The sequence below is a fragment of the Trachemys scripta genome, chromosome 4, assembly GCF_013100865.1.
Source record: "Trachemys scripta elegans isolate TJP31775 chromosome 4, CAS_Tse_1.0, whole genome shotgun sequence".
Classification (NCBI taxonomy): Eukaryota; Metazoa; Chordata; order Testudines; family Emydidae; genus Trachemys; species Trachemys scripta.
Window position 1 is genome coordinate 47,174,773 of NC_048301.1, and position 16,782 is coordinate 47,191,554.

The window sequence follows — 16,782 nt, forward strand, 5'->3', positions numbered from 1 at the left end:
CTCCTGCAATAGGCCTGTAACCTCTGACTGAGTTACTAAAGTCCTCAGATATTGATTTAAAGAATTCAAGTTACAGTTTACTCTAGTTCAAGCCGGGCCACACACAGCAAAGGAAGGCACCTCCCACCCCAAGGTCTCTGTCAATCTGACCTGGGGGAAAATTCGCTCATGATCCCAAATATGGCAATCAGTTGGACTGTGAACATGTGGGTGAGACCCACCAGCCAGACACCCAGGAAGGAATTATGTGGAGTAACTCAGAGCCATCCCCATCTGGTGTCCCATCTTCAGCCATTAGAGATATTTGCTAACAGAAGTCACGGATAGGCCTTATCATACCATCCCCTCCAAAAACTTCTTATCAAATTCAGTGTTGAAACAAGTTAGGTTTTTTGCCTCCATTAATTCCATTAAAAGGCTGTTCCAGAACTTCACTTCTCTTATGGATAGAAACCTTTGTCTAATTTCATTGGAGCAGTGCCACTGTGAAGTAAAATAAGTACTGGGCAGTACATGGAACTGGATAGCTGTTGGAGACCACCATGATACTAATCTAAGTAATTCCACATTCCCACATACATTGAGAATCTTGTATATTTAAGGAAATGACTTGAAAATATACAATAAAAAAATCACTTCTGAACCATCCTCCATTATATTAAAACAAAAAGGCAGACCCAATATGAAGATCCACAATCATGAAATGTAAATAATAGTTCAACAGCAACCAGGTGTTGTGCCAGATTATTTTGACAAAAACTGAGGTACTTACAGTCTAAGTGACTATGCCTGATCCCTTCCACATCTTCAGCATGAATGAAGTGGTAACATCTCTTTCCTACAATATCTACAGGGGTCAGATCCATGTAATCACTAATCCTACAAAGGAAAAATACAGCCTGTAATTTAAGAAGGAAAAAATACAGGAACTGTCAAATGACAGAAATAGAAATCTACAGAAAGATTTTTCGTTACTGTAGTATAACCACAAAGCCACTGCTATTTATTTGAGTGGAATACCTGTATAAACAGGACACATTCTTTAAAATAAAACTGTTTTTAATAGAGAAACCTGCTGAAATCAGTTAGTCCATTGAAATAAATGGAAAGTTATAGAAAGTTAAGTTTCAGAGCACTTCCCACCCATAGAACAAACACTGAGACAATATAATTCCATGAAATTACAACGCATCAGCAATAATTCAAAATCCTCATTAAAAGACCAAGGTTACATAATAAAATAAAAACATGTTATGTTTATACCAAATGATTAGAGACATCTTTCATTTCAACAGATTCGTCTTCCATTGGGTATATTCATGAAAAAAGCTCTTCAACCATTTCTTGGCACAAAGTCCAAACTGACATTTCAAGGGATATAATTTAAATGCTGAGACATACAGATGCCTGGGGGTGTTATCTTTTTTAGTCTTATTCATTTGGGAACTCAGCTTTCACTCCTGGCCCTTTCAACTGGGACTTTGTGGTTTATTCCACACAGAAACTTTAAAACCCTTTCAGCAGAGAGAGAGAGAGAGAGAGAGAGAGAGTACAGAAAAGTATAACAAAAACTGGAATACATGTTGAGTGAACCAGCCTGGTTTACACAAACATTTGAAAACCTGTTGTTTTTTTAAAAGTAGAAACACATTTTTGGGGTTTGAAATATAGTGTTCACCCACTAAATGTCCGTTTTGTATAACTAGAACATCTAGCTTTTAGGTTTAGAAGGCAAGGAGTTGTAGGGGGGCTGATATATAGGCTTAGTAATAGTAATGTTTACTATACAGATCCCTCAAAATGTGAATGGACTCATCTCCAAATTATATGACTGAGATTACCAATTATAGTACTAATTTTAAAGTCCGGTGAATCCTTGCAGTAAAGCCAGAGACTGTAAGAGCTGGGGTGTAATAAAAATATGTCAGCAAGTTAGTAAATTACCCATTAATTTCTCACTATCCAGAACAATCTGTTTTACCAGAGGGATGGTCCCTTGACAATCTGTTCCCACCACCCTCTCCCCACACAGTGGGTGACTGCAGCATGCTTGCTGGGGGTGGAGGGGGGGGGGCTCACCCAGGAGGGCTGCACAAACTCCCCTCTAGCTGGAATGCCCTGGCCCATTGTATTATACCAGGCATTCTGATTGGTCATCCCCAACAGCCCACAAATTTGCTGGCTGCCCCTTTATACACCTAGGAACTGAAAGACTGGGAACATTCTGCCATTCCTGCCCCTATCTCCTGCAAGCTTTTTCCTCATTTAAACTAAAGCACAGTTCAGTGTGATGGGTGCGATTGTACTGTATGTAGCTATGAGTTGCTTTCTACATCAGTTGTATTTTCTTCTGTCTCTATCAAGAGAAAGTAAATTACAAAGATTCAGTTTCAGGGAGATGGTGAATGTCTCCCAATCTAGTCAGTACATAGAATAGCCCAGTGGCACAAGATGCTTGGTGCCAGTCCTACCCGGAAGCAGAGCATGTGTTGACTTAGGACCAGATTCAGCAATCCATTGCTGTTCAGGGGAGCATTTTATCATGTGTCTAATGTTAGGAATGTACTTTAGGCCCATAAGCATGTGCCTAAGTGGTTTGCTGAACAGGAATGGATTTAAGTACAGGCTTAAAAAATGTGCTGAATTGGGACCGTATGGTCTGAATCACATGACAAGGCCTGGGAAGCCAAAGGCAGTTTTACTCTTGCAACTATGCAAGAGACAATGGGGTCACTTGAATCGTGATCCAGCTCCACTGAAATCAATGGGAGTCTTTCCATAAATGTTAATGGAGGATGGATTTGAGCTCTGGTCTGTATTTAATTTGGATCAAAGAAGGTAGGGTTTTTGGTCAGGAAAGCATCCACAGCTCTTCCTTACAATAGGGACCACTTGCCTTTGTACTGATTTTGAACCTAGTTATGTCTATAATAAGGTTGTGGCACATGTCATTTCCCCTAGAATTGTCACAGTGTCTTTGAATGGCATAACTGTGATCAAGAGTGGAGACTTTCCTGCTGACTAGTAGTTCAGTAACTGGATAAAACAGTTCAGCAATTTCTGCTACAATAGGTTAGTTAGGCTTGTAAATATAGTTCTAACAGCAACAAGAGATCCATTTACCACAATATACAATTCTAGGGAATAGGAGCTGACCAAAATCTATATTTAGGTTGCCTATCTATTCCCATTATTAAAAAAAAATTCTAAATACTTTCTGAAGAACTCTAATGCCTCCATGTTTTGCACTTGCTGTCTTCCTGAAAATATGTTCAGTTTTAGCTCAATAATAAGATGTAGAAAATCACCATTTGCATTATGTTTACTAGAGCTTGGTAGACCCTTTGTGCTAAAAAATTCAAACATTCAGTTTGCACTATAGAAGTTGGATGGTGTATAGAGACTGAAATAGGGGACTGCAAGAAGAGAAGAGCTGGGTTTAGTGGTTAAGGCAGTTGAATGCCACTCTAGAGAACTGGATTCTATCCCTGACCACAGAGTTCCAATCTGATGCTTGGCAAGTGAACTAGAACTAAAAATTTCACAACTGGCCACAAATTTTGTGTTCCTCATTTTCTGGGAGACTAACATGAGACATCTGGGGCCTGATTTTCAAAAGAGCAGAAGGCTCACAACTGCAACTGAAGTCAATGGGAGCTGTGGATACTCAACACCTACAAAAAACCAGGCCCAAGATGTCTCAAGTTGGGTGACTAGTCATTGTAGCACCCCAAGTTAGCAGTCGTTTTGTCCTTATTCTCTCTTTGCCTCACTTTCCCCATAATAATATTCTCCTATCTCATAAGGAGTTGTGAAAATAAATTAACTGATGTTTGAGAGACACTTGGATACAATGGGGATAAGCACCATAGAAAAGACTGTGAAGAAATTAATAATTCAGTATTCAACACAGGGTTTAGATGGTGTGCAGTAAATAAGACATGGATCAACATATTGAATAAGGAGAATAAAAAAATATTTAACAGCTGCTTCATTCATGGAGTACCATCCATCCTGTACAATAAATGCAGAAAAAATAGTATATGACTATGTAATTAAAGACTGCATCATAATGCATCTGTGCAAGGGGGAAGAATTAAGGTTGCATGGCATTTTCTAAGCTGAGTGCTTAACTATTGCAACCCTAGTAACTTTTTTTTAACTAAGGTGTTTTTGTATGTATCAGTATATTAATACTGAAAAGTCCAAGTAAGTCTTTTAATAACTCCCTAGTCACTCTGTGCACTTGTTTCTTCCTTGGCCTTGACCTTTCCAATGGTCTGAGTGTCAGAAAATATTGTATTATAAGTACTGTACAATAAGTCAAATAAAGCAAGTGAACTGTGGAACCTGATCCACAACCCATGAGTTCAACAATAACACGAGAAAAAAAGCTAATTAGTCCAGATGTAAGAAGGAAAGAGGGTTTGTATTTTTAACTAAAAAGAAAAAAATCAATTCACAAGATAAGAGTGACGTTGTGTGTCCATCAAGGCCACCAAAATGAGAACTAAGAGATAGGACATCAAAGTAAATCAATTTTGTGATTACATGAATGAGAATGATTTTGTTATGGAAATCATACACAAATCAAAGCTGGGATATAAATATTGTTGCATTACTAAACCACCGAAAAATAACTTTATATTATGCTGCTTAATTTATTAATTTAGGGCCAAATCCCATGGCACTCCAACCCCTATGGGCAGTTTGTTTCTTGACAGCTAAAAATAGCAGCTGATTGAGAAGTAGGGACTTGATTCTACCAAGTGCTGAGTACACTTGCCCTGATCCCATAAACCCTGTAAGTTTATGCTTAACTTTAAGCTCATGGAGAGTCCCACAGCATTCAATGCTTAAGTGCTTTGCTGGCTTAGAGCCAGAATGCTCATTATTAAGTAGGCTTGAGTCCTAGTAAAGGATGCTCCATACAGGAAACTATTTCTGCAGATCTTTAGGGAATGTTGGTAGATCGGTGAAACACGCAGATCCATAGAGACAAAACCCCACACTAGGGGAGTATCATGCCATGTGTGTGCACTGGGACTTTTCAGCTTGGAAAAGAGGCGACTAAAGGGGGATATGATAGAGGTCTATAAAATCATGAGTGGTATAGAGAAAGTAAATAAGGAAGTGTTATTTACTCCTTCTCATAATACAAGAGCAAGATACCACCAAATGAAATTAATAGGTAGCAAGTTTAAAACAAACACAAGAAAGTATTTTTTCATGCAATGCACTGTCAACCTCTGGAACTCCTTGCCAGAGGGTGTTTTGAAGGCCAATACTGTAATGCGGTTCAAAAGGGAGCTAGATAGATACATGGAAGAGGTAGGTCCATCAATGGATATTATCCAGGATGGGCAGGAATGGTGTCCCTAGCCTCTGTTTGCCAGAAGCTGGGATTGGGTGACAGGCCATGGATCACTTGATGATAACCTATCTGTTCATTCCCTTTGGGGCACCTGCCATTGGCCACTGTCAGAGGACAGGATTCTGGGCTTGATGGACCTTTGGTCTGAACCAGTTTGGCCGTTCTTATGTTCTTATGCTACTTCTCACTGTGACCATTGTGTTAGTAGCTGTGGTTGTGCAGGCATCCTGACCAGTTCAGGATGAAGATTCAGCCCTTGATGTTTGCTCTCCAGAAGTAAACTCTTTACACAAGCTTTGATTTTTTCCCCAGCATTTGACCCTTAAGAAGGTAAAAGCAATGACCATGATGTTCTACTTGGTTGCCTAGATTAGACATCTAAATCTATATTTAGGCACCTAAATAAAAGTGATCTGATTTTCATACAGGCATCCACAACTCATACTGAAGTAAATAGGAGCTGGATGTCAGCTCAGTACCTAAGAATTAGGTCACTTTTATTTAGGTGCCTAAATATAGATTTAGATGTCATCCAAGTTTGAAAATTTTGACCAAAGCTTCTGAATTTTCATAGGTTTATATTCTTATTTCACCAATAAATAATGCAAATCTAAATAGGGAAATAACCTGCAAATTGCAACAAAGAGTCCTGTGGCACCTTATAGACTAACAGATGTATTGGAGCATAAGCTTTCGTGGGTGAATACCCGCTTCGTCAGACGCATGCAACCACGAAAACTTATGCTCCAATACATCTGTTAGTCTATAAGGTGCCACAGGACTCTTTGTTGCTTTTTACAGATCCAGACTAACATGGCTACCCCGCTGATACTTGACAACCTGCAAATTAATTCCCCATCATATGACTTTTGCAAGACCTTTTGAGTATGGCTTTTACAGGACCCAGAAGTGAGACACCTCCACCCAAACCACCACCCAAACACACCCATGTACAGTATGAGTTTGGCTTAGTCTTGTGTGTATGGCAAATATTCTTTTGGGGCATAAACTCTATAAAAGAGGTAATGTCACCTGCATGGCAACACACTTTTAGAATAGGAACAAGAACATTTAAGTCAAGAGGAGAAGTGGATGCTCAGCACCTCTGAAAATCGTGCCCACTTATTTGGTGCCTAACTGTAGATTTAGGTATCTCATCTTAGACACCAAAGTTTTAAAATAGGTCTCCCTATTTTTTGGTTATGTAGTTGTGAAGATTTAAAAGTAATCCTAAAAATAAATGAAACCCTGTTGCAAAGCTGGCTAACTAGCTACAGAATAAAATGTAAATGCTTTAAAAATGCCCAATATATTAGTTAATTGATCTTGTTTCATAATGGGGGGGGGGAAATAACTATGCACCTGGTTCTGCTGTGGATCAGGGATCTTCATTCAAATCTTTTCACTAAGAAGAGAGGAACAGGCCACAGACCAAGACTTGAGTAAAGTCACGCCTGCTTCCTGCTTCTCAAAGCAGGCTCACAAAAGAATCCCTGCAAAAGCAGGAGTAGTGCTTCTCACCTCTTCTGATCCAGTGATCTACTGTGACCATCCAATTCAGCTTAAGTAACGGCACTTCCACTTCACACTCCCCAGCCAGCTGTCACTAACCTCCATGAAGCTATTCAAATAGTGCTTATTGCTACCCCCAAGCATGCTGCCAATTTTTTTCTACAGCCACAGCTGTGCTGCTCCTGCTTCCCCCATGACACCACCAGTGGGGCACTAGCAGCCTACTCCACATATTCAGGATTGAGTGCTTCTGTTTTCTGTAGCCCCACTGGTGGTGCTGTCACTGCCCCTTTCTTTAGCCCCAGAAGAGGACTTCCTGCTTCCTGATGCCTCAGCGGGTTGCCTCAATGAATGGCTAGCCTCCTGACTAGACAGGTTGCTACTGGCTTCCCAATGTCTAGCAATGGTGTTTCCACTTCCTGCTGTCCCTGCAGGCAACATCCACTTTCCATATGGCATTTGCTGTGGTACCACTATCCCTAATGTCCACCAGTGGAACTTCTGCTGTGCAAGTAAGCTACCAACATTTTTCCCACAGTTCCATCAGTGACGCTTCTGCTAACCTAGTGGACCTCGTTCTCTGCTGTCCCGTGAAGAGGCACAAAATGCAGATGCCTCATCATTAATTTTAGTGACATCGCATAAATGCTATGTCCTAGCATTCAAAATAAACACCATCAGCAAATAGAAAAAAGTTACTTGATAAAGTTCTCTCTCTGTTCACCTTATAATAGCAATAACATCCTCAGCACAAGGCACTTCCTGGGGAATAATGACCAGCTAAGTTTAATGGCTCCACTACACCTTTAGCTATCAGCTTTTCCCAGGTGGTCACCAATCCTCAATCAGTGCTCAGTGCCTGGACTATTTGTTATCTATCTTAGGTTTTTCACAGGTTCCTCTCACAGGAATCTTAAGGCCTTACTGCTATATGATGATACAGCGATACTGGAAAGTTTTTTAAAAAATTGTTTAATTTTTTAAAAACAATTTAGTATTCATACAAAATGCTAGATTGACAGCAGAGGAAGATTAAATCTTCCAAATACTGCCCAGGCAATTCATCTCAGACCTGACCTGAAAGGGTAGTTCATTTTCCACATCCATTCAATTCTTGGCTCCTTTGTTGAGGCTGCCAACAAAGGTACCAATAACTGGGGGGTGATTTTGTGAAGAGGAGACCTATTCATTAGGAACTGGACTGATACCAACAACTCATTTCACAGAGGCCACTGGAGAGCTGTCAAATGGTAATGACTTTCCATCACTATCAAGATAGGTCAGATTCAAGCCAATGACTATGGCAAAAGGTTCCATCTGTATACTACTCCTAATCCCCTAAACTATCTGTGTAACTGCTAGATTACACTACATAATCTAGAAGTTAGTGCAGTGTACTTGCAGGCAGGAAGCCAGCATTCTAACCCTAATTTTGCCATTAACTCTCTACGTAACCTTGAGCAAATTGCTTTCTGTGGCTCAGTGTTCCCAGTTTAAAAAATTAAGATAATATCTCCCATCCTTGTAAAGTGCTTTGAGAGCCTGGATAAAATATGCTTTCTAGTTGCAAAGTACTATTATTATTACAAATATAGTTTAGAACATGATAGTATAAGATAATTTCTTAACTGAAACTGCACATTTATTTTAAAAGGCCTAAGGCTCTGATTCAGCAAAGCACTTAAGCACATGCTTATGTCTATCCCTTTTCAGAAGAGCACTTAATTATGTGCTTAAATGCTCTCCAGAATAGAGATAATTCCTGAATTGGAGTCTATGTTAGAGAATTGTAACCTTCTAATTATGCTATCACATCAAAGGGTTGCATTACTCCTGTTGGCAATTCAATTCTTGATGGTAGCTCCTCCTGTCAATGGGTCCTTGGCTAGCTCTTCTGCTTGTTCCCAACTTTCCTTCTACACTTTAGGCTCCTTCCATCCCCAGCCTATGAGTTTCTTATTCCCTGCCTTCTAGCCAACTTCTCCTCAGCTCTTCTGTCCATTCTTTCCCTTATTCTGGACCCTATTTCCAGGTGCCCACTGCACCTGATCCACTTTGAACCCCAATGCTCCTTCCTCCACTTCTCTAAAGTATCTGTCTCCCCCCCATCAAACCCTCATTCCACCTGTCACCCAAAACTGGTTTCCACTCCACTCCTTTCTCCCTTTGCAATGCAAGTCACCATCTAATCTCATTGTACAATCCCCCCATCTCCTGCTTCCAATGACATTGTCCCCCAACCTGTCACCTGCTCCATCTGACCCCTCCTAGCAACCAAGTCCTCCATTCCAATAAGCAGAGATAGAATTTCAAATGAGACTGCATCTTCTGCAAAGTATTTCAGGAATGTAGGCGAATTAAACTTCAAATAGTACGTTTCCTTTTTTTTTTCATTTCCAAATATAAAGACATCATGAACCTTGTCATGTTAATGTTAAAAAATCGCCTTCACACTCCTCCGATTTTAATAATTAATAACGACGACAGTGAATTTAGTGCTCTCATATGGCACCAGGAGTCTGATCTCCACTGTTTACCAAGCCATGGAATACAGAGTACACATGCAACACTGAAAAACGAGAGCTGAAATGCTGTACCTATTTTCACAGTAAATGATATTGAGGTCCATATTTACGCGAGTAACAAACATGTGGCAGTCGATTCTGACTTCATTGATTGTAGGAGGTGGCAAAGCATGAGCCACAACTACAAGCCCCATGATTTGGCTAGGGACTGTCCGCCCGTGGGACAGTGACACTCTCAGTCGTAACCGGCCTGTTATATGGATCACCTGCAAAATAAAAAGAATAAAAGAAACCCCAGTCAATTCATGATGCAAATGTGACATCATCTTTTTTAAAGGACAACATTGTTATTCTAAAGAGCACTTAACTCCATCAAAAATTATATTTAGTAACTGCCAGGATCAGTGTTAAGCTTATTAATATTGGCTGTCAACATGTCCTAAATGTCCTCATGGCAAGAAAGAAGAAAAGTACATAATAGCCAAATGTTTCAATTTATCAAATCTAAAACTCAGAACTTCTGTGTTATTGATTTTTTTTTCAAAGAAAGAAAGAAAGAAAGGACAAATTAGAAAATCAAGGGAATGAAGTAAGAGATATAAAACTGAAGTAATGAGGGTAGGAAGGGAAGACTAATTTTAAAACATTTGGAGATTAAAATGTGAGACAAAAGGAGCAACAGTTTTGAAACTTTTCCAGGACCCATTTAATTGAATTGCCAGTCATCTACATCTTAGAGACACTACTTACATCCTTGAATTACTTCTTTGTGGTTGGCAATACAAGAAGCATGAGCATGCAAGTGATCAATGGGTTCCACAGAGGCGCCTTGAATGGGTTCTCTGCACAGACACCAAGCATTTTACAGCTGCAGAGTTACTAGTCAAGCAGTGATTTAGCTTAATGCACTGTGCATGTGCTGAGAACTTTTGGAGCTGAATGAGAGGCAGAGGTTTTCTTTCCCCTATTTACACGATGAACACTAAGCAAAATATACCCAGGAGATCCAGCTGCTCCATTTGAGATTGCAACTCAGTGCTGCTTGCTGAAGCTGAATGATTATGAAACTATGGGAAAGGACTGACCTATAATTTCTGACTCAACTGCCTTAGAAGCCTTACTGTGGACAAATAAAATGATGTGCTTTGAAAAAAAATTAAAATGAATAGTACTTGTGACAGGTATCAGATTGGCAGCTTGGGAGACTGCAGGCCTATATTCGCACAACAGGGACATCATGGGCAGTGGCAGTGCAAACTGTCCACACCTTTTACCCTGACAGCATCTCAATATCAGCCTGGAAAGAAGGCCTCGAGGACAGAGAGTTCAGACTCTATGGTGCATTCAGCCCTCAGCATCTCTACTGAGAGTGCCAACAAAGATGCCAACATGTGCCAACTGTGATGGTGTGGATACATATCCACTGGGAACTGAAACTCATTTCACAAAGATAAGATAACAGTCTGCAGCGTTTGGTCACTACTGATAGGAGAGCTATTGTTAGTGGTGAGTGAGTGGTAAAAGACTCTGTTCCACTGGCAATCTCTTAAACCATGTAGTGCACCCAAAATTAAATCTCATTAAAGCTAATAGATCAATGAATTAAAGCTTGAATTTTTTTTTATTCAAAATCTTTAAAAATCTCTCTTTTATCCAATATTTTACATTTGTGACCACAGTCAATGAGGTAGTTCTGAATGGGGAGGATGATTATCTTGTGGTTTTGTCCATTTCAGTTGTAGATTTATGATCTTCCACATCTGAGGTAATTATTACCTAAATTCATACTTAATGCACCTTCAGGGGGCAAACTATTTGGTGAATATTTGAAGACATTCCTAGAAGCAGGGATGCAAAAATACCATTTCAAACATACAGTTTTTGCAAGACCTTATTAAATAATGAAGAAATAGCTAAAAGAAACAGGATTTACTTCACAAGAGGGATACAAATAGCATACTTTGCTCCTTCTAGCTAGGCTTACACATATGCTTATTTACCATTATCTCTCTCACTTTATCATGCAACTTCAGCTTACTGCAGAAACACAAATCTGTAAATGCTTGGAAAAAATGTTGCTTTTTAATGAAACCAGAAACAACGTAAAAAATAATCCTATGCTCAATGTACTAGGCTAAGTGCATTTTTTTTTTTTTTTTTTTTTTTAGAAATGCCTATGCTAAAATGTTTGAAGTTGGCATTGGCACTTGGGGGGAACTTTGAGATACATCTTACTTAAGATTCATTTTTTATTTCCCACACCTATTTTTGGAATACTCCATGTCATTCATTGCTAAATGTCAAAAAGATTTGTTTTTGAACAAGTGCTTATTAAATTGGTATCCAGTTTTTCCTTGATCTTTCAGTGAAACTGCAGCTCTGAGTTTGTATCACCATCACTAGGGAATGCCCAAAGCTAACTCCGCTATACTCAAGCACTGCTGAACTCTGGGAAAGTTTGTAATTGGATTCAAGCCATGCAACTGGTCTCTAACTCATGGATTGAACCATGTCCTCAGTATGAGTATAAGAAACAGCTTCAAATTTTGGGGGAGGTCAGGTCTGCTTTTGAATTTTGGCTGTTGCGTTGGGAAAATCTGCAACAAATTCCTGTCAGTTATGACACGTGTTCATAGAATCAATTGAATCAGTATTAAAAGAGGTGGGAACTCCAGTTCAAGCAAAGTTCTCATGGCTGAAACATCTTCTATCTCCACTTTAGTCAAACCCATTCTGTAACAAATCTAATTGGCCGTAATACTAGTTTTAGCTGTCAGAGCCTTATCTATATTGTGCCTGTCACCATTTTTAACACTGATTCAACGGAACTAGCATTAGAACTGGTAGAATTTTTTGGGTTAATTACCTCCCTCATGTCCGATCAATCCCATAGCAGCAGATCATAACGTCCTATACAAAGTACTATAACTTTAATGAACATTAAGTGGAAATATAAACTGTTTTGTACGTTCCCAGACAGGCTTGTGCAACCCGTACTGCTGCATCTTTACTGCTATCTTAGCCATGCAGGTATGCTGACCCATGCTGCAAATCACATTTCTGATTGCAGTGTAAACCTAACCTAACAAAACTTATTTACATTAACCACTGTGCAGCTTCCCCCAAAACTCTGTCGGTGCACCTCCCAAGTTAATGGGGTGCACTGAAGTTAATGGTAAGACTCCCATTAACGTCAGTGGTAATTGGATCAGGTCTCTAGTCCAGAATCTGTTTTGATCAGAGACCGTTAGAAGATGCTGCAAACTGTTTGGTGATTCTGATCTGAGGGGCCTATAAGCCTGCCAAACAGAGCCTCGCTTGTGACCTGATCTGCATTTGACCTTAAACACAGGTTAGTGCATAAATTCATCCCATCTCTATTATTGCTCATGGTGTCATCCAGTCCTATTCAACTTCTATTTAAAGGCACAGGTGTGTGAACCAAAAAACATTTCATAACAGTAGGACTGTTAATGTATAACGAGTATAAGAAGTATAATGTTGTAAAGGCGTCAAGATGAAGCAGTAAAAAAAAAAAACCTATTAAAATCTTCTGCACTAAAAAATGGAATTCTCTTGTTAAAAAGTATTCTAAATTAACTCTACCTGACACTCACATATTTAAAAAAAACATTGCTTTGCTTTTGTTTCTTTTTCTCTGATACAAAAATGGATGTACAAGATGTTGTAACTACATGTAAACACAATTGATGATGAGTATGCTTGGACAAATATATATTTCTTTTCCCTGCCATATGCTCCTCTTAGTCATCTGTTAGCAATAAGCACTTAGATGTGCTCTACTAATGTCTACTCATTATAAACAAGCACATCACAAAGACCTTGATAAAACCTTCCCTCTGTCAATACTTAAGGAAAGGAAAGCCCAGTAATTGAAAAATACATCTGGAACTTGCTCATCGTACTTTAGAGCTAAATCTCACCTCTAGAGATGGAAAGATTTTCTTTATCAAAAGACATCTTTAAATATTATGTCTATTATTTTTCACATATATGTGATGTAAGGAGTAAGGACATGTATTACCCAGGGCAATAAAAACCTGCAGGCATGAACAATCTGTGAATTTCACCTTTCAGATTTTCCTATGTTCTTCAAAAACTTAAACTTCCATTAAAAAGAAAGTTACAAACTATGTCTTTTGGTCCATATGTAAATCACTGTCCTGGTTTGCCATCAGATTTAAACCAGCCCTTTGACAGAAATGTCAACTCAGGCTATTTGTCTTAACGGGGTGTTAACTTCTGGGTATTCATGTGATCATTTAGAACCAAATTTTCTCATGAGGATCATGTATGAAAAATGTGCAGAGCTATTGTGCACCCCTATTTGTGTGCAAAGATAGGTAGCTGTGTATATAAAACGGCTAAATGCACATGCACATGGCTACTTCGGTGTCTCACCAGTCAACCAACACATGCATTTATCCAATTAACACACAGTTAATTAGTGTGTGCACAAGTGCTGATATTTTGCTCATTCAAATAGTGATACTCTATCTTTTGTACGCCAGTGACATGGAATTCTTTCAAACTATGAACACTTATTTTGAGCCACTGAAGTAAACCACAGAATATTTTTACAAAATTATAATTAAATTTCTCTTTATTCTTTTTTTAAAAATTAACACTTATTTTTAAATAATCACATAACTATTTACTAAACATTTTATATAAGTAGTAAAGCCCTTTCCTGACCTGAATGGACACAGAGGACTACAGTGCCTTTGTAACTGATATGACTGTTTGTCCTGAGACTGGTAAAAGAAAGCTCACAGAACCAGAAACCTAAAGATCATTCCACCCTTTCCTGCTATTTGTGGCCAGCTGTCTTGTGTTTTTCTTAATATATATAAATATTTCTTCTCTCTCTCACACACACACACACACACATATATAATGGGACAGGACAGGCAGGTAGTCCATGAACCTATACAACTAGCTTAGCAACTGGGTGCAGCAAGCTCACTATTAATGTTATTCAAACTGAATACTGAGTGAGCCTTATCTATCAACCATAAAAGTTGTGGCCTTCAGGGCCCATTGAAGCACAAGTCCGATTTCAAGTAGGACATATAGTATACTTAACAGATACATATTTTTTTTAGTTCAGAGTCTTCTTTAGTAGCTGCAATCCCTTCATATACACCTGCCAAACTCACTCGGAAAACAAAAAATGGGTTTAAAATGAAATTGTTAACACATCTGGACTCAGGGCGTATTTTGTGTTTAAAAAGTCAACATTTATCACACAGTGGTTTCTGAGACACTACAGTTACTTCCCTCTCCTTTCAGCAACTCACACACCCCTCTGGGATAATTAAAGGCATGGTGGCCACTACTTCATCCTTGGAGATATTATATAGCACTTCCCATCTACACATGAGACATATTAATGCATCTGAACAGCAGTGGTTACTCTGGACATGTCCCCGGCCCCTACACAAGAATTCCCCCAATGAATTCCCCTGGAATCATACAGGTTCCACTGCAAGAGGGTGAACTTTACTAGTGGAGGAAGAGGAGCAATTGGCCTACAAGTCTGCTTTTATGCCACTTCCCCTGCCTTAGCCAGAATTTGACCTGTAGACTTTCCTAAAGGAAATGCAGATGAATTTATTGTGATAAAGAAGAATTTACATCAATAATTAACCTACAGAGATAAGAAATCCAGGCTTTTACCCCAATAAAACACTGCCCATGTGGAAAAATGGATAAAAGAATCACCCTTTAACACCTTTGATTATTAATTTAACCAGGCATACCACAGTTGCTTATTATAATAAAATATATGGGGGGAAATGCTGAAAATCCTATGAATAAAATGATTAAGGGCCTGACACTGCCCTCCTCTTTCACATTGAGAAGTTCCTTCCTCTGTGTGGTCATATTTGGATGAATGGGAATACCAGAAGATTAAGCTACTCCTTCTCAATGTGAGTAAAGAATTGGGCCCAGAGTGTAATAAAGAAACAATTCTTAAAGCTGCCATTGTAAAAGTAATGGGCTGTTTTTAAATGGGAAAAGTCATAAAGGTCTGGGAAATGAACAGCAGAGCAGAGGTAGTTTAAGAATAATTAATAATAATATATTTTGACATCAAAATTGTATATAGTAATAGATTTAATATAATATAAAAAAGCCCTATTTTAATGCTGACTTTTCATTCTATTTCGTAACAGCATCTGCATTGTTTTATTATAGGATAATATATTAGCTTTCATTGTTTATCTGCATAGTATACTGTTATACACATATATTCTTATTATATTTATTGTTTGCATCTCAGAATTAGATCTGAGGTCCAATCCTGCACTGAGGCTATTTGTGTGAATAACAGTTGCAGGATCAAGAGACCTGGTTTTCCCTTTGCCTGAAATAGTCCAGTTCTCCACCCTCTTGTGAAGAATAGACTTCATCCTTTTCATTGTGAAATACATTATAATTCATTGTCACAGCAATGTAAGTTCTCTTTCCTTTGGTGTGATTTTGTATTAATTGGACTTGTAAAACATCCTGGTTTCGTCTCAATAGAAAGTGATATAGTGTTGCTATTAAAGAAATCAGCCATATAGCATAAACTATCTATGGGAATCTAATATACATATTTTTTCATGGGATCATACATCACAACATTTTGTAATCATGCCTACTACAGCTGGGATTATAAAACTATTCAATTTCATGATCAAAACCATAAATAGAAGACCAAACATTCCACTATTAAAAAGTATTCTTTGAATATGTGTGTGCTGTTAGTAATGCGACATGCCAGGTTTTATTTTTAATACCTTTGAACCCTTTTCCTATTTAGATGTCTTAATAACAACTCAGCCTGTCAGCAGTGCAGTACTTTTTCATATTCCAAAGCCTACAAATAAGCACTTCAAGAAGATCAACATTACAAAAAAAAAAAAGAAAAGAAAAAGAAAAAAATTAAAATTGAAATCACCACACTGCAACCTGAAATAGTAGCCATGAAAAATTGGTTTTAAAAAAGAATATTTTTTGAAGTAATTGGCACAAAGACTGTTCTAGTGTAGATTGCTGCAAGAGCGCTCTTGGCAAGAACATCATAAGCACTAGCAAAACTTTAATATGCTCAAGCAGCCAAATACAAACTGACACCAGGAACCCAAGTGTGGCAACAAACAGGAAAAATATAAAGTATCTCAATTTAATACAAACCTACATACAAAGGGATCAATTTTTACAATTCATGGTTTAGCATACAATACAGCAGTCCTGAGAGTGAATATAGAGTAGTTATACATAAGAAATTAGAATGATCAAGTCTAGGGAATTTCTCAAGAGTCCTTTTGATATGTAATACAGCAAGTATAATGACTAAAA

At 38.4% G+C, this 16,782-nt stretch overlaps 1 protein-coding gene across 5 annotated transcripts in view; it reads right to left on the reverse strand.

Annotated features, from left to right (window-relative positions):
• The window catches only part of NPAS3 (neuronal PAS domain protein 3), an 827,431-nt gene that overhangs the window by 32,038 nt on the left and 778,611 nt on the right, over nt 1–16,782 (reverse strand). For all 5 annotated transcript variants that reach the window (XM_034768663.1, XM_034768662.1, XM_034768661.1 and 2 more), the window contains 2 exons: nt 9,484–9,677; nt 773–879 (listed from right to left, as the gene is read on the reverse strand). In XM_034768663.1, the coding sequence (XP_034624554.1) occupies nt 773–879; nt 9,484–9,677 (301 nt within the window). The remainder of the gene's footprint in view (nt 1–772; nt 880–9,483; nt 9,678–16,782) is intronic.